A 17,521-nucleotide genomic window follows, 5' to 3' on the forward strand; every position below is an offset into this window, starting at 1 on the left:
GGGCCGCCCCGCAGCGCGCCCGGCCCGGCGGCTGCCGCGGGGCGAACGGGGGGTCCCCGCCGGGAGCCGGGAGAGCGGCTCGGCCGGGCGTCCTCCGGGAGGCTCCGCGGGGCTGCCCCGGCCGGGGCGAGGAGCCAGCGCGGCCCCGCCGCAACAATGCCCGGCGTGGCCGTGGGGCTGCGGGGCCGCTGCCCCGGGGGTCCCCGCCGCCCGGCCGGGGGTCACCGGGGACCTGCGGCGCAGAGGTGGGGGCGAGCCCAGCGCTCGCCTCCAGAAACGGGGTGAAAACCATCCGACCCCGCGGCGTGGGGCCGGAGCCCACCGCGTCCCGCGGTGCCAGGGCAGGGGTTTCGTGCTGGGGGGCTCGGGCCGGGGGCTCGGACGGCGCTGGCTCATTGCCGCGCTCCACACGGGGCCCAGCCGTCCTCACTGGCCGCCCCTGGGCTCGCTGGGTCGTTTCACGGCGGACAGGTGGGCTGTAAGGGCTGGCACGGCATCGTCGGCGGTTCTCGGTTCAGCCGGGATGAGAAAATGGGGGGGAAATGGTATAGCATCCCAAAGACATGTTCCTTGAGGTGGGGTGAGCTTTGAGAGGGAGGGCGAGCTAAAATGTGTCTTTCTTGGTGTGTTTTCACATGCAATTGAGTTAATGCAGCGCAAGGAGTTGTAATTTGTTAGGCAGCTGGTGCTCTGCAGTACTCGGGGCTTCCTTCGGCTGTTCTGTAGGACAAGAATTTTGCTACTGCCTTTAAATGATGAAGTTACCTTGTCGAGCAGCAGAAGTAGCAACCCAGGGGTTGCCCTTCCCTGCCTTCCCCTCCTTCCCCACACCTCCCATCCTCCATATTGACTCGTTGCTTTTCTTTAAAAACCTCGTACTTGATCGGGTTTCCTTCTCAAGGTGGTTTTCTCATCTTCCTTTGATGACCTGAAATTTTCCCAGGCTCGTAGCTTGCAATTTTGTTGGCGTTAAATGAACCTTTTCTCAACGGCTTGCCTACAAAAAGCAGTGCCAGAACTGCGCTCCTGTGCTAACATGCCCATCTGAAGCAAGAATGCAGTCCAGATGCCCAAAATATTAGGGTCAGCGATGCATCTGGATTCCCCTAGAGCTACTCGAGGCGACGCGGCGTATTTCTGAAACACAGAGATTTGTGAGGAATGTGGCGCTGGTATGTCACTTGAGCTTAGGAAAGCCACCTGTGTTTGATTAAGGTGCAGTCCCGCTTCCAGGACTAGCTGGGTATTCTTTCCAAATAATTTTCACAAGCCTTAAATTCCTGTTTGGGGATGAGAATTTCCTAGATTTATAGCCAGATAAAAACTGCGTTGCCTTAGTGTCACCTGGTGCGTGTGCTGCGCAGAGGACTTGGTGGCAGTGCAGAAAGTGTGTCCTGTGATACCTGAGTATGGATCTCTTGGGTGTGGGGACTGCCACATCCCAAGGTGTAGGAAAACCATCGGTCTTGGGTAATGGGATTCTGTTTTAGGAGAGCATGAGCTGTATCACTGATGCTGAATTCTGGATGTACGGTTTTGGATGTTCTGTAACTGTCATTTTTAGCCTGTGCCTGGTTTGAGCCCAGTTCTGCGCTCTTGGAAGTCACCAAGAGCTTTGCTGTTGATTCTGCTGAAAAAAAAAGAGGTGTTAGGACAGTAATGGTGCAGTGGTTTGTAATCTTAGAGTGTTTATTTCCAGTGATACTCGCTTATTTTTTTTCTCCTCTGTTTCAGCCGAACAAACTTGTTTACCTTGGAGCTACAAATAGTGGTGATTTGAGATTTGAGCTCGTCCCCCACTGCTCCCGCGCAAGCAAGGACCAGAAAAATGAATATCCAGGGGAAAGGCTTCCCCTTGGACCTCGGAGGAAGCTTCACTGAAGATGCTCCAAGACCACCAGTTCCTGGCGAGGAGGGGGAACTCGTGTCCACGGATCCAAGGCCAGTTAGCCATGGTTTCTACTCCGGTAAAAGTGACGTGGTTAGAAATGAGATGTCCACAGCAACACCGAGGCGCTCCGATTTGGATTTGGGGTACGAGCCCGAGGGGAGTGCTTCGCCAACTCCACCCTACCTGAAGTGGGCCGAGTCGCTGCACTCCTTGCTGGATGATCAAGATGGAATCAACCTCTTCAGGACTTTCCTGAAACAGGAGGACTGTGCGGATCTGCTGGACTTCTGGTTTGCCTGCAGCGGCTTCAGGAAGCTGGAGCCGTGTGTGTCTAACGAGGAAAAAAGACTCAAGCTGGCAAAAGCCATTTACAAAAAATACATCCTCGACAACAATGGCATTGTGTCCCGGCAGATCAAACCAGCCACAAAGAGCTTCATCAAAGACTGTGTCGTGAAACTGCAGATTGACCCCGACATGTTTGACCAGGCCCAAACGGAGATTCAGTGCATGATAGAAGACAATACCTACCCTTTGTTCCTTAAGTCAGATATTTATTTGGAATACACAAGGACAGGTGGGGAAAGTCCAAAAATTTATAGCGATCCGAGCTCAGGGTCTGGGACAGGTAAAGGACTACCTGGTTATCTGCCGACTCTGAACGAGGACGAGGAGTGGAAGTGTGACCAAGAGGCCGAGCCCGAGGCCAGCCGGGACTCGGCTCCTTCCAGCAGGCTCACGCAGAAGCTGCTCCTGGAGACGGCCACGCAACGCGCGGCCTCGGCTCGGCGCTACAGCGAGGGCAGGGAGTTCAGGTGGGTGAGCACCGGGGCAGCTCGTGAACGGATTGGGGGAGCCACCGTGGGGGTGGTGGGAAGCTTTGGAGGACCACAGGTGGTGGGGAGCATCCGCATCGGTGCGGGCTGGCGTTGCCGGGTGGTTCGATGGTGTGCAAAGCTTTGTTTGGAAAGTAGTCGCAGGTTGTTTTAAAGGTGTCTCTGGCTGTTCCTGTCTGGTTGCGCCAGATCATCCCTGCAGCACTTTCCTCACCTGGAGGAACTGCTGCTGGATGTGGGCTGGAGGCAGGTAGTGCAGAGCCATGGGCAGCCCCCATGCACACACAGGCAGCTGAGCCCTTACCTGCACAAGCAGAAGGTCAGTGCTCAGGTACTGTAATGTGGACAGGTACAGCTGGTGGTAACACTGCTCTGTGTAGAAATTGTTGTCATGAGCTTGCAGGACATCCCTTGGTACCGTGGACAGGAGTTCACGGTGCATTCATGGTGCTCCCTGATAATGGTACTGCTTTGCAAATGGGATTCCCAGCACTGAATTATAGCAGTGTCAAACACAGAATCCCCAAATCCAGTTAAAACCATTCCCTGCTGCAGCTTTTTTCCCTTCATGAGAGTAATTGGTGGGTTTTTTTCAACTAGAGGACTTGCAGTTTTGCAGCCTATTTTTTTTCTGGGTCCCCCACCCACTTCCAGCCAACATGGATTTTGAAACTTGCTGAGAGCTCAGTTAAAATTCCAGACAATTAACTTAGCAGGGAGCTCTCTGGGATCAATAAGCGTGTGTGTGTCTAACCCTTGCTGAATCAACAGAACCCGGCCAGAACACATTCCTACTTTCTTTTTTTTTTTTTCCCCCTTTTTTAAATAAAATCTCCTTGTTTTAAGACCTGCTTAGGCTAAAATCTGACGCTTTGTGAAGATTATGAAATGAAGTAGCTGAACTGTCCTCTTCAAAGCCTCCTGCCTTATGAAAAGCATTTCTGTGTTTAATCTCCCCCGGCCATCCCTTTAGGCTGGCAGCTGGAAGCGCATCCCGCCCTGCGCGAGGTCTCGGTGCCTTTCAGCTGGAGAAATGTTCTCGGCTTGGTTCTTGTTTCCTTACAGATTTTGAGGAGGGTATGTTACATGTGAAACTCTTTGGGGGGGGGGGGGGGGGGAAAAAAAAAAAAAAAAGGAATTCACGTGGACTCCTGCTGTTTTAATCAGTCAGAAAAAAATATCCCAGTGTCTTGGGACTTTCCCATGGAGTTAATAAAAACTTCAGCATGTAGTGAAGTGTGTTTTCACTGAGTGGTTGGGTGCTCACCATAAATGAAGGATTAGAAAAGGCTACAACTTCAGTATCTTTTTATTTAAGCAGTAATGGTGTTAAGATTGAAAATAACCTACTTGAGGGTCAGCGGTTTTTAGTTTCCTTATTACACCAGGTAGCAAATCCTGCATGCGACAGGATTTTAACTCCAACTTAAGGCAGAAAGTGCACTTTACCCATTACCAATATCTGTGCCAGACTGTAAAATGGTTTAAGGAAGGTGCTGTGAAGCAGAAGTGTTTTGGAGTAGAGTTCATTGGTCCTGGGCATTTTCATACCAGATTGGAACAACACAAAACATAAATCTTTACCTGGGGGATGGAGGTCAGAGAAAATGTGTGGCTATTAATTTGTAGTGTCGGACAGCCTGTCATTGTGGCTACTGACACTCTGCTGACCTGTGGGGTAGGGAGGCAAGGAAATGTTTACCATTCTCACCAAAGCAGAAGCATTTCTCAGCTTGGAATAGCTGAAGATAAGGGATTTATTTTATTTTTTAAATGTTGGTCTGTCAGCTCCAGTAGCATCCAGAACATCGCCGTGGAAGGTGCTGCTGAACTGCATAATCTCTGCCTTTTTTATTCTAAAAACTGCTGAGATACTAATTTATGAGGTGATTGTTCCTCTTTGTGCAAGACCTTGTGGTTGAATTAACCTTCTTCCCGGATGTTGTATAGCAATAGTTGCCTTGAATAAGCTCATTTTTAAGCTGTAGCTTCTCTATCCTGCAGACTTCTTGTTCATTTACTTTCTCACCTGAGGAACTGTGCTGGAAGCCGGTGGAGCTGCTTGCAGCAGGAAGTGATGGTTGCTTTCAGCATTTGAAAAGCTGGGTCCCAATTTATTTTGAAAATTTCCACAAACCTCCTTTTTTTTTTTTTTTTTGGCATACGTGTGGAAGAATTTCTCATTTCTGTTCTTTGGGGAATGTTGAAATAAGCTGTTTTGCATTATATCTCAGGGCCTGTTTAATCTTCCCAAGACTGAACTTCTATTCCTTGGCTTCCATGGAAACCCTAAATAAAGAGGAATCTAAGCAAATGCAGTAGAAGTATTTCCCTGTTAGCAAATGAGCATCTTGAATCAGCTCCAATTTTTTTTTTGCAGCAGCAGAAAGTTCATAAATCTTGATGCGGTAGCTCTGCTCTCGGGAGAGCAAATGCAAAAAAATTCCTCAAAGGGCAGAAAGACAGCCCGTTATTAGCGTTGGGTATTCCGAAGGTGTGCAGACGTGCAGGCACATTTGGGAACATCCCGAAGCCAAAAGCATCGCCGTTACCCACTGTGTTTTTGTGCGCGTCGGAAAAGGCCAATAGTCATTATAGTTCGGCTCCTGCAAATTAATTGGACATTGGTTATGGATCAGTGAACTTCAAAGAGAGTAACCCCCGAAGATCTCGGGCATTAACTCGCAGCTTCCGAAAGTGACACTAACGTGGTTGTGAGGGCGGCTAAATCGTTCATTAACCTTCTTCCGACACGCCGGGACAGCGTTCCTCGGAGCTGCAGAGCAGAAATTAAACCTGTGCCTGAGAACTGCCCTGCAGCCTGGTTTTTGACTGCTCCAGGAAAAACGCACGCAGCTTAAAGAGTTGGAAATTGGGTGTTTTGTGGTGAAGGGTTGTGTCTTTTGTTGGGGTGGGTTTCTTCTGCTGTCTCTTTAGCTCTGCGTGGGAGGGCGCTCCCCTCCCACTCCCAAATTATTGGAGAGCAGCTCTCACAGCCATTGCCTTTGCTTTCCTCCCATGGTGGGAAGTGAGAAGAGCGTGTGGTGTTACCTGCCAGCAGCTCTGTCTCCATCTCTCCTGAAAACAAAGAAAACTGGGAGATTTGAGTTGGTTCTGCCAGTTGTTTTGGGTTTTGACCCATTTCATGAAGCACACGATGCACTGAAAAGGAAAACTGGACGATGGTGATGAGAGGACACAGTGGTGGTGGGTGAAGTCTCCAGTTGCTTGGTTTTGAGGAGTGTTGTGGTCGAGCTGCTGGGCACAGACGGAGAAATTTCTCAACGGGGTCTTTGATATACACAGGGGGTTGGTTTTTTTAAAGGAAGCTGGCTCCAAGCTCTAATTTCCACAGTGCTGAGCTGACTAAGCTCACGGCATTTCACAAGTGTTGGTGGTTCAAATGGAAAGGGTGGGTGATGTGGTTCTCCACCAGGCCGGTAGAAATCACCAGGAGAGCCCTTGTGCCTGTGCCCACGCACTGGCAGCCTCTCCGGACGTGTGGGAGGGCAGCTCTCCCCAAAACACACGGCCAGCACTTCTTCATAACACAGTATGAAGAGGAGGCCAGCGGAGAAGAGCTGATGGAGCTTTAGAGGGACGTGACAGCCTCTGATCTGGGAGGATGTAGCCACAAACAGCCGGAGAGGATCGGTGTAGGCTGGCTCAGGGAAGGCGCAGGATCTCCCCATGGCTTAGGCAGCACAAACGGTCCAGCGGTCAGAAGCTGGGGCTGCATCAGGAAGGAGCTGGCTGAAGTTTAGCTGGCAGCCCTAATTTTGAGGTTGGCTGCTTCGTTTATAATTAAATATTAAATTGCACACCTCTGACTCAAGACTGTGCGGTGAAGGAATTGGCGTTAATTGTACCGACCGGTTGGAAAACCGGGGATGCAAAACCAGGAATGCTGGTGCAGGAGCAGTCATGTTTAGAAAGTTTAAAGATGCGTTAATGGTCTTACTGATGCTTCTTTTAACTGGAGAGACAGCACGTGCATCTTGGAGTTAGGCTGTTGGAGCTTCATGAGAGCTCGTTTTCCTGGAAAAAGCATCTTTGGAATGTTAGATCCATATGCAAAGGCAGGAAGAAAAGTTTTGGATGCTTATCTTGAATTAAAATTGCTGAGCCTAGAGTATTATTTGTAATCAGTACAGCTCTATTTGGAATCCATGTAGAGCAGTGGCTATTTCCAATTTTAAAGAAAATAAGTTGCAGAAGAATAGTTTGGGTTCTACATTGTTCTTGGAGAAATCAGTGAGTCCAGCAAGGAGGGGGTCTGATGCCAGTAGCTCTAAGTGGTAATTTAGTGGCTGGGGCATTGTAAGATATACAGGACAGAGACTGATGGTGGTTTTGCACAGAAGTTAAGCCAGCTTTTTAAAATATGTTGTTAAGCTGATGAAACTTCTGTGTGGAAGTGCTTACATTACATTAACAGTGTAAAGTATTTATACTGACGGTTGCCAAGTTTTAAAATGGATTTTATTTGAAGAAGAATACCTTTTGTGCCCATAGCTTTGCCTCCACACAAATCAAGATGAAGAAGTGGTGTTTGTTGGTTGGTTATGGATCAGTGCTTTGGCTTCTTTTTAAAGACAGGTAGTTAAGCTTTTAGCACTCTCCTTTGATAAACGAACAGTGTTTTCTCCCCTCCTCCAGCAAACAAAACCTTGTTTTGTTGTGATTTTTATTTGAGTTACAGAATATTTCCTCTTAAAAGCGCAGAAGGGGGATTATATCTCCTCCTTTTGGTGCTGGGGGGATTCAGGTTGGACATGGGGGAAAAAAGTCTTGGGAGCATGATGCAGTCCAGGAACACATCACCAGAGGGAAGGGAATCTCTGTCCTTAGAAGGCTGAGTGGGTTGGACTGAGCCACGGCCTGACTGGTCCAGTGCTGGCAATGGTCCTGTTTTGTTGTGCACTTACAATGATGGCACAGATCATGAAATACTGTATTTTGAGTCTGACTGGTTTGGGTTGTGCCCAGTTTCAGAAAGAATTGGGTGCTAAAAGGCTGAGTGGGAGCTGAACTGCTCCCAGGCCGCTGAGAAGTGCACCCAGGAGGTGGGCCACGGGGTGGGAACACCTTGGGTTTGATCTGCCGTTCAACTTGGCTTTATGTTTTAAGAGTTTCTTTGTTGTTACTATAATGGACTAATCCCTTGAATAATTAGTTGCCATTGGACGTTTTAAAAATGACTGCCTCTTGGATGTTTTCCTTTAATAGTCTGTTGGATCCTGGATTTATTAACTGTTGAGACAGACTGTGAAATCCTGTTATGCCAGACTTTCTTGGTGGAAAAGGGACTGAGAAGGGTGTGGGGGTGCTGGGGAAACACACACTGGCCCCATGTGAGGGTAGAGCTGTTGACTTCTCTGCCTTCCCAAGCCATGCAAGAAGTCCTTGTTGCTCACTGGGATGGGTCATTGGCTGCCACAGCGTGTTGAGGTCGTGGGTCATCCCTAAATCTGGGGCTTCAGAAGGTACTTCAAGAAGTTCAGCACTGTGGCTGCATGGTGCAAGGCCAGTCATGCCATCACCACCTGTTTGAAATAAATCATGGACCTGATTTCATTAAAACTGATGGAAAAACCTGGTTTCAGAAGTGACTGTGTGTAGTGAAGAAAGTGCTGTGCTTAAAAAAAATCAGAAAAGAGGTGCTGATATCCTAAATCAGTTCCTGGATATATCATTGGATTATTAGGCTCATCCTTAAATCCATTAAGCAAATTACAGTTAATCAGTCAAATAAAAGAAGAAAGATCTTTTGCGAGGCCCCGTCTTTTGAGCCGTGCAGAAGCTGTAGTAATATTTTAATTTTCCATCTGTCAGTGAATGTATTCAGTCACTTTGCTTCCTTATGTGGAGGATTTGAAATTAGAAACTGAGGTTAATTATCTGCATTAAATGAAATATGTGAAGACCACAAAAGCAAAAACCTTCACGATTTGGTATGGTCTGTTAAGCCAGGCAGGCTTCCTTCAGAAGGAGAGGGGTTATTTTTCCCCCGGTTTTGTTCCGATTGAAGGGTTTTAGTCACAGTAATTGAAATGATTAAAAAGTCAAATTGCTGGTGAATATAATTCTGAGCATCTCTCTGAAAAGATTTGACACTTGGTCGAGAGCAGGGGTTTGCTCAGCCTGGCCTTGCTGGGCCGTGTGGAGCACCTCGTGTTGTGCCATCCCAGCGTGGGTGAGGCCGAGTGACCTTGGTGCCACCTTACCCACCTCTTCCATGGCGGTGGGATGGCTGAGCTCTGCTGCAGGGTTAGTGGATGTGGTTTGGAAGTGGAACAGTACCAGATGAGAGCTACACTTTTGAGCTTATCAGGTACAAAGTATGTCTGACACCACCCATCCTAATGCCAGAAATCAGCTAATTGATGCCTGCTTCACTTGGAAGTGCAGCTTCGGACTATGCAAAGATGACACACTTGGAAATACAAATTCCCACAGCAGTCAGCTGGGTTTGAGGTGATTTGTATGTTAAAAGGCTCATTTTTCCCCCATTTTGCAGTACACAGGTGGCTCAGGTGTGAGCTGCTCTGAGGATTGCAGCACTCATCTGTGGGGGGCAAAGCTACCCCTTCCTTCACTGGTGTAGCCCTGAATGCCTGGCTCAGGCAACTTCAGGAAAGGTCTGACTCTTCTGGACACTCCTCTCATTCCCCTTGTGTGTGCCAGAGCGAGCTGCTTTGCCTGAAGTCACGCTCAGAAATTAAATTGTAGCAGGTCACACTTGGGTGTAAAAGCAAAACCATCGCTACTCGTAGCCCTGCTCTGGATCCCTCACTGTTGTAAGGCAGTGATGAATTTAAGTAGAACCGTTGCAGTTTTAAGTCAGATTATCCGAATTCTATAAAACCCACGTGGAAATTGGATTTTACCTTTGAAGACTCCAGAGTACCCTTCTGTGGTAAGACCTGGAGTTTTTTGGTCCCCTGGCTCCCGAGATACAACCTGTCCTTAAAGTATCAGCTTTTTGAAGGTCTTCATCTGATCTAAGTAGCTAATAGATGAAGAGCTTTCATCTATCCTGATGAAAAGCAGTGGAGGGAGGGAAAGCTATAGCTAGAGGAAAAAACCTCTTTGAAATACCCCAGTGAGACCTACTGGTTAGCAACAGGGCCTCATGTTAGTCCTTGGATCTCCAGAGCTAATGACCAGAACCTACCGGGTTTTATCTGTCAGCCCTCCAACTCCCATGTATTCCCTGTCCTGTTATAGACCAGAAAGTCAGTCCTCTCCCTCTCTCCATCTTCACTGTCCTGTTTTTCCTGGGGGTTTGGTTTTCTGACCTTTATATCCAGCATGTGTTCAGAGAAATCCTTGTGCTGGAAGGAGGAGAGCAGTAGGCCTGGGGAGGTGGGTTTGCCTTTTTTTTTCAAATACTGCATGTTTAGGGTAGGTTAGCTCTGCTGGAAAACCATACCTTTGGTGTTTAACAGATTTATCCTTTTCAGTCATAAATTTTGGTCTTTTTCTTGGCTGGCAATCGGCCTCTTGGACTGGGTGAGATTTATCTGAAAGACTTCTGTGGGATTGATTGATCGGTAGTCAAGGATCAGAGAAGCTGTGGCTGTCCCATCCCTGAAGTGTCCAAGGCCAGGTTGGACAGGGCTTGGAGCAACCTGGTTTTGTGGAAGGTGTCCCTGCCCAGGCAGGGGATTGGAACAAGCTAAGCTTTAAGGCCCCTTCCAATCTCAGACCATTCTGTGAATCTATGACCTCTCCAAGCATTCACAAGCAAAATATGAATCAGAGCCAAGTTGCTGGAGAGCTTCTGGAAATTACAGGTAGGATCCGTGGAGAGAGGTGTGGGGCCTCAGTATCCAGCTGTAGCTACTGCATTTGATTAGCTTTGTCCTGGCCCTGTTCTGTGCCAGTAAAAGCTGTAAAACCATTTGGCACCAGACATGCAAATGAGAGCTGGGATGAAGCGACTGTTACCCCCGAGGATACCAAAAGAGGAGTCAACAAACAGAAATTATTCTATTAGCAGGGGCAAAGTTCACAGGTTAACCATCGTGTCAAATCAATGAAATACAGCCTTGATCTCCTGCACAAGGCCTTTATTGTGTATAAATAAGAGTGCCCGGGCAAAGACAGCAAGTTCTTGCACTGTAACATTTGCAGTGTGCTGGAGAGAGGGAAGGTCTGTACAGATGGTGCATGAAATGCCTTCTTCAGACAGAGGCATCATTCCTACTTCAAAAGATTGTAAAACATGACCTTGGAACCTTCTTGCTCTCCTTATGGCCCTACTCAGATTGGATTTCCAAGGGCATGTATTTTTTATTTGTTTAATAAAATTTGAGGTCTTTGGCTAAGAAGTCTGGTCTTTGTACTTTTAATTCAGTCCATGTGACTGTCATAACATTTATTTCTTAGGAAATGAAAAATGTTCCGTCTTGAGCAAAGCCACAGAAGGAAGTGGTTGGGTAGGCTGGCAACCTCAGGTGTGTGCAGCATGTGTCTTCTGCTGATCCACTGCTGAATGAAGACCATCATCACAAGTCCTTTGTTGCTTGGTCCATGGCTGTACCAGCAAAAGAAACGGCAGAAGCCACCTTCTTTGTTGTGGAAATACTGATATTTAATGTGTCTCTGAACATCTGCACTTCCAGGGGAACTTGGCTTTCCTCTCTTGGGAAAAGCTACTTTGAAGAGGCTCCTTGAGCCTCTTTTCCTCGAGGCAGGCCAGTGCTGACAGAACGAGATGGAAATGGGCAGCAAAGGATGTGTGGATGTGTCACTGCAGTGTAGGATTTGTCACATTGTAAAACAGCACAGCAGTTTTCCCCTCCGGACATATCCAGTGAAGTTTGTGACCCAGGGGGATTTGAGTGCTGGGGAAATCAGCCCAGCTGGAGGATTTGAGAAGGCAGAGCATCCTCCTGTCCCCGGGAGGATTGGGCCTTCCCCAGATGGGGCTGGCACAGCCTGCTAAAACTGATCCATAAACCTTCCTCCTGAAGAGAGGAAACTTTCCAAATGGGCATGGGAAAAACTTTCCTTTGGTAATCCTGGAGATAACAGGTCACACAGCTTCACCCAGTGATTCTTGCACAATAACGTGTGGTCAGGCTGAAGTGTCTATTTTAGAAAGGCATCCAAGTGATGGGAGGGAGGTCATGCAGCATTTTTGTTATCTCTTCCCGTGGTTAGTTACTCACTGTTCCCAGTGTGTTTCTTACTGCTCGCTGCAGTTTTTTCCAGCTTCTGTTTCTAGCTGCTGGGTTTTGGTGTGTTTTTGCTCGCTTTGGAGGCTCCAAATACCTCTGCACGTTTGAAAAAAGCCCTGCTGAATGAGTGTGAATGTTCTCCTTAAGTGGCAGCAGCTTTGTTATGGAAGGCCCTTTGGTTTTATTAGACTTTTCAACCCTCCGGTCGACTGTTAAACAAGCTGGAGCTTGTCATGGTTGACAAACCTTCACTCTGGTCTCAGACCTAACCTACCAGTTTAAAGGCAGTATTCTTTTGTGTGCAGGTTTCTGGGTGGGGACCATCGGGCTTCGAAGGGAAATTAACTTGCGGCCTCTCTTTCCCCCCCCCCCCTCAAATAAATTAAGTTTTGTACTAACTGTTCTGTCTCTTCCAAAGGCCAGAAGGAAATGTCACCCTTTAGGTTTTCTGCTACCTGAGGTACTCTGGCTGCACACTGAGAGTGCAAGTAGGTGGGAATGTGTAATTACATTATAAACAAAACAGCTGCACGATCAGTGTCAGCAGCTGAAGATAAAATGTAGGAAGTTTTTTCAGGTGATTCATCCATAATTATTTAAAAACATGTTGAATTTATTCTTGAGCTTTGGAGGAGAATTCTTGCAAGGCTGGCGTTTGCCGCCCATGATGTTTATACACCTGAGTAAATGCCTGTCTCAGCAGTTTGTCGGTGTTGAGTGCTCCAGATCTAAATCCCTTCAAAGGTAAACCCAGCACACCTTTGTCTCTGCTGCCCTTCCTGTCTCCAGAGCTTTCACTGATGAGGTGGAATCAGTTGTAGCAGTGGCTGGCACTAGGACGGGCTGGGAGACAAAGCTCGCACCATTGTAATAACTGTTTGATGCAGATTTATTCTCTGTAGGCTTAGGTGATGGCAAAGGCTGGATGACACAGTCTGATGGGGCTGGTTGGAGAGGTGGTGGGGGAGCAGCTTTGTGTGCCCACAGCCGTGACAGCCAGGCTGGGGGCTGCATCTGGTCCCCTCTTGTTGCGTCCTTCCAGCAGTACCTGTTGTATGGATTGTAGGGCTCCAGGGAAGAAGGGAGGGAAGTTCCTTTGGACTGTCCCTCTCAGATGCAGCAGGCTGGCCACACCTGGTTTTAGGGGTGCTGGAAGTCGTGGTGCTTTTCCTGTAGTTCATGTCATTGCAGGTGCTGGTGCTTTCTGCCCAGCTGGGCAAAACCGAGTATTTTTTTTTTGGGGGGGGGGGAGAGGGGCATTTGTCACGTACTCCTTTCTCCATGGTTGCCAAGAAGTCGGAAGTGTGCTGCCCTGAGCTGGCTGGAAGCTGCTGGGGGCTGTTGTTGTTGTTTTTATGCTAAGCCAGCACTCTGCCCAGATAACATCCACGCAGGGCAGGGCTCGTGCCCGCATGGCCGGGAGGGCACCGGCACCCACAGCGACCAACGCCTTGCCATTTCACAAGGTTCAGGGTGCGTTTTCCTCCAGCAAGAGGCACGGCACGGGTGCCTGCTCCACCACAGCAGAGCAGGGGAAGGGTCTCTGAGACCAGCAGCTTGACTTGTGTCTCTTCTCCAGACATTAGCAGGGCACCCTCGGTCCCTGGGACACTTTGTCGGTCCCTGGGACACTTCACCACTCCAGCTCCACTGCTCCATCACACTGCTTGCTGGAGGAGATGAGCAGATTTGAGGAAGGCACAGACTCCAGTGCTTGTTCTCGCCCCTCTCCTGCTGAGCCCTGCTGCCAGCAGCTCCAGCTTTAGCTCCAGGAGGCTTTTCTGCTCCTGCAGCGTGTGCAGAAAAGTCAGCTGGCCCCATGTTGGTCTGTCTCCTTGACAGTCATCCACGTCTCCTCTCCTTGAGACCTGACTGTCCCTTCCAAGTATCGTAGGCTTGGGCACTCCCTGCCTGGGAGAGGTGGCTTGTTGGAGCTGTAGCGAGCGAGCTGGTATCCCACTGGTTTTGTGGTGAAAATGCTGACCCTGCAGTGCCTGCCCGCAGCTCTTCCACGTGCTCAGAAGGGTAGATGCATCCTACAGCTCACTGGATTTGCCTTCCCAGTGGTAGGATTCACTTGGGAGGCAGCAGTTGCTTGGACTCAGCGAGGTCATCTGGGTTTTGGTCCCTGATGGTGACGCCCTGAGTCAGCTCCGTGTGAATTGCTGTCTTTCTCACCTCCTGTAGTTCCTTTGTCCAGAGCCATCAACCACACTGCCAGCAGCCAAGCTACAAGCAACCCTTTTTCTTTGTTAATTGCCGCCTGTGGCTTGGCACCAGCAGTGTCAGAAACCCTCCCAGGTAGCCCATCTTGGGCTGTGGACTTGGGTGTAGTATGTTGCCTCAGGTGGTATGGAGTGGCATCATCCTCTCACTTCCCAGCTTTGGAAATCATCCTGGAAGCCTGAGCTGAAGAAAGAGGGTGGGACTGGAGCCAAACCTCTCGTTCCAGATGGGACAGAAGTGGCAGGAACACCTATTGTCCACAAAGGTGTTGCCAAGCCACAGAAGGCAATTAGCAGGCAAGAAAAATGTGGTTCCTTTAAAATTTGAATTTTAAAAACGGTTTTTCTTTTTAAATTGAATGAACACACATTGATATGCCAAGTAGGCAAAAATCCGGGTTGTAAGAAAATCTGAAATTATCTAACCAGTGTAGTTAGTGACTTAATAAACCAGGCAAACAGGAGCATATTCAGTCCTGAGCGATAGGATGTATAACATTGGCTTGCTCTGCCTTCAGCACAGAGGACAAGGAAACCAGTCCTGGACTATTGGCTGGGAGGTCTCTTTCTAACCATACTGTTACCAAACCAGTTGTGGTAGAGGTAAAGGCTTGAAAATAATTTTTTCCTTATTTTTAGGGTCACCTGATAGTGTTGCAGCTGTAAACTTTGTACTAAACAGTCAGCCTCTTTGTGCCTTAAAAAGGTGTTCACAAGCTCTCCCTTTCCTACAGGGGACCCTTCTGCACCAGGCCCCCTCCATAGTTTATGTTTGTGCTGGGCTGCTGCCTGTCCCAGCCTCTTCAAAGCACACTGTCAGCTTTCCTTGCATTAATCCTTCCTCCTTGCTCTTCCCATGGTCCCTATGATGCAAGATCAGAAAAGGCTGTTTCAGTATCTGGCCATAGCTAATCAGGATTTTACCTCTCTCACATGATTTCTTAAAATACTCTTGCTCTCAGTAAGGACCTCAGCTGTGGCCATCTTACCTGGTGTTGACAGTAGTCCTACTTCAGGCTGGAGGTTGAACTACTCTGCTCCTCCAAAGGTCCTTTCCAACCAACACCTCTGTGATTTTAGTCTTTAATTAATTGCCAAGTGGATCCTCAGGGACTTCATCAGCTTTTATACAGCAACAAGCCCTCCAGAAATTCATGTGCTCATATGGTTGAAATAATGTCACTAACAGCTGGACTGGTGGCCAGGAGACAGGGAGACTGTAAAGAATTGTGAAATACAATACCAGAGCTCTGCTCTGAGGTGAAACTCCAGTTCCAGAAACCCAAGGCATATAAGTAAGGAAAAGCATTTTCCCCCCTCCCCCAAAAAAGGGAGGGATGAAATTGCTGTACTCCATCAGCCACTACACTGGATCACGTCCTTGTCCATCTCTCTCTTCTGCTACTCTCAGGGTGCTTTTAAACCTCCTGTCTAAAAGGTTGAGCTTTAAAAATGAAAAAGGCATGTTTCCTTTGCTCTCGGCCATTTAGTGATTTTTAATTTGCTACTTGATCCTCTTGTATTGACTGTGTGCAAGCTACAGCATTGGTTTGCAAATAAAGCAGGTGACTCAAATGACTGTTCCTTTAAAAACTGTAGGGTTTAAGTCAAATTATGCACTATTAAAATCAAGGATATTTTTCAAATAACAGAAATAGGAGGAGTAGGTATTTTGTGGGTTTGTTTAGATTTGGTATGCTTGCATCCTCCCATTTTTTTAAATACCTGAGCTAAAATGTGTTGTCCTGGCAGTGAATTTCTCTTTGCACTATGGTGCCCAGAGTCCTGCATCTCACCTTTGAGGCCAGTGAAGGTGGAAATGGGTGAGGACCTGCTTTTAGAAATCATCAGTGATACATTCCGGGAACTCCTGCGGTATTTTTCAGAACCGAGTTTGAAGGTTTTGAGCACAGATAGGGAAATATGTCATCTGTGTAAATTGGTCTAAATTACCTGCAATTTGTTGGGAGTTGCCATTTTTAAGTACTTATTGCAACTCTAGATATTTGAGGAAGCTTTTGATTATCCTGCGCTTGTAAAATGTAATTGGCTATTTCTTAATTGTTGTCCTCTGTGAAGTATAATTACCTGTAATGTGGAGCTTTTTATTTGTCAGTGCCGCGAACAGGAAATCAAGAGTGTCTGATTGAGATAAGTCTGGGGACTCCACCGTGACTTGTAATTGCATCAGGTGACCTGTTTGTACTGAGACCGGTCTCTCCTGTAAAGTCCTTGAGGCCTTCAAAGAATCTAGAAACCTTAAATATTGCCTTTATGTGCAGAAGTCTGACTTGTACTAAAGAGTTTCCTAAAACTCTTTTCAGACAGCTGCTGTCTTCTTAACAAGTTAGTGGCATCTCTTTTTTCAGTCGTATTGCATCAAGTTTCAGGAGGAATAGGCCGATTTAGAGTTAATTGCTTAAATGCAGTTAATCAGAAGACATTGTAGAGCTTGCTGACGTTCATGAATACCGTAGAGAAGTCTGTTAATTAAAGCTTAGCAGCCTGAAGGAAGCCAGTAGAGACAGAAAATCCCAGTTCTCGTTGGTGTGTGGTGGTCCCTGGGAATCCCAATTCTCCTTGCTGTGTGATGGTCCCTGGGAATCCCAGTTCTTGTGGGTGTGTGGTGGTCCCTGGGAATCCCAGTTCTCCTTGGTGTGTGATGGTACTTGGATGTAGAGAATAGGATGATACTGAACTTGGATCTGCTGCAGACTAAAAGCATATCTTATCCCAGTCTGACATCTCTGCACAGGGAGTAGGTCCTCAGGTCCCATTAGCTTCTCAGCCACCCTTGACCCAGCCATGCTGGCACTCCTCCAGGACCAGAGCATGTGTGGGAAGGTCTGGGTTGCTGGGGTGACTTGTCTAGGGGGTATGTTGCATGCCCAAGGTCTAAACTCATGTCTCGTTGGGTCTGTTATGCTCAGTCGTGCTGAAGCTTTTGCTGTTGTCATCTTCTCAAGATGCATGTGTCCTTGGTGGGACATTAAACTTGCTACTTAATTGAGCTTAGATATTACCAGGAAATTCTGTGTAGTTCTGGTTGGGGTTTGTGTTTTACAGCAGCAATAGAAGTGTCAGGCCGGGTATGTTCACCTCTCTGCCTCCACCCAGGCTTGGCTGTGCTGACCTTGGGAGCAATGGAGGAAGATGTAAGAGAGAGTGGCATGGCCAGTCTGGGGCTTTACATTCTGTGTCAGGGTGGAGAGACACAAAAGGAAAATGAAAAGCCCTCTAACTGCCCACTTCAGCCCTGGGAGGTGCTGTGCCGAGGCAGGCTGGTTTATGAACAGCTCTGCTTCCATACCTGGGGTTTCCAGAGCTTTTGTGTACGTGTGTTTTCCTTACGTGCAGTCTGTGGGTTTCAGTATCCTCCTC

The 17,521-nt window shown here is 47.9% G+C and overlaps 1 protein-coding gene across 3 annotated transcripts in view; it reads left to right on the forward strand.

Moving 5' to 3' along the window:
- AXIN1 (axin 1) overlaps positions 1–17,521 on the forward strand; it is a 77,527-nt gene that overhangs the window by 6,421 nt on the left and 53,585 nt on the right. The window contains exons 1-2 of one of the 3 annotated variants that reach the window (XM_027654968.1): positions 448–1,172; positions 1,735–2,706. In XM_027654968.1, coding sequence (XP_027510769.1) covers positions 1,829–2,706 — 878 coding nt within the window. In that variant the 5' untranslated portion in view covers positions 448–1,172; positions 1,735–1,828. Of the gene's footprint in view, positions 1–447; positions 2,707–17,521 lie in introns of those variants that run through there. The other 2 variants (XM_027654967.1, XM_027654969.1) reach the window with 2 other exon arrangements.

Source organism: Corapipo altera, unplaced genomic scaffold (assembly GCF_003945725.1).
Source record: "Corapipo altera isolate COAL_440 unplaced genomic scaffold, ASM394572v1 98, whole genome shotgun sequence".
Taxonomy (NCBI): Eukaryota; Metazoa; Chordata; class Aves; order Passeriformes; family Pipridae; genus Corapipo; species Corapipo altera.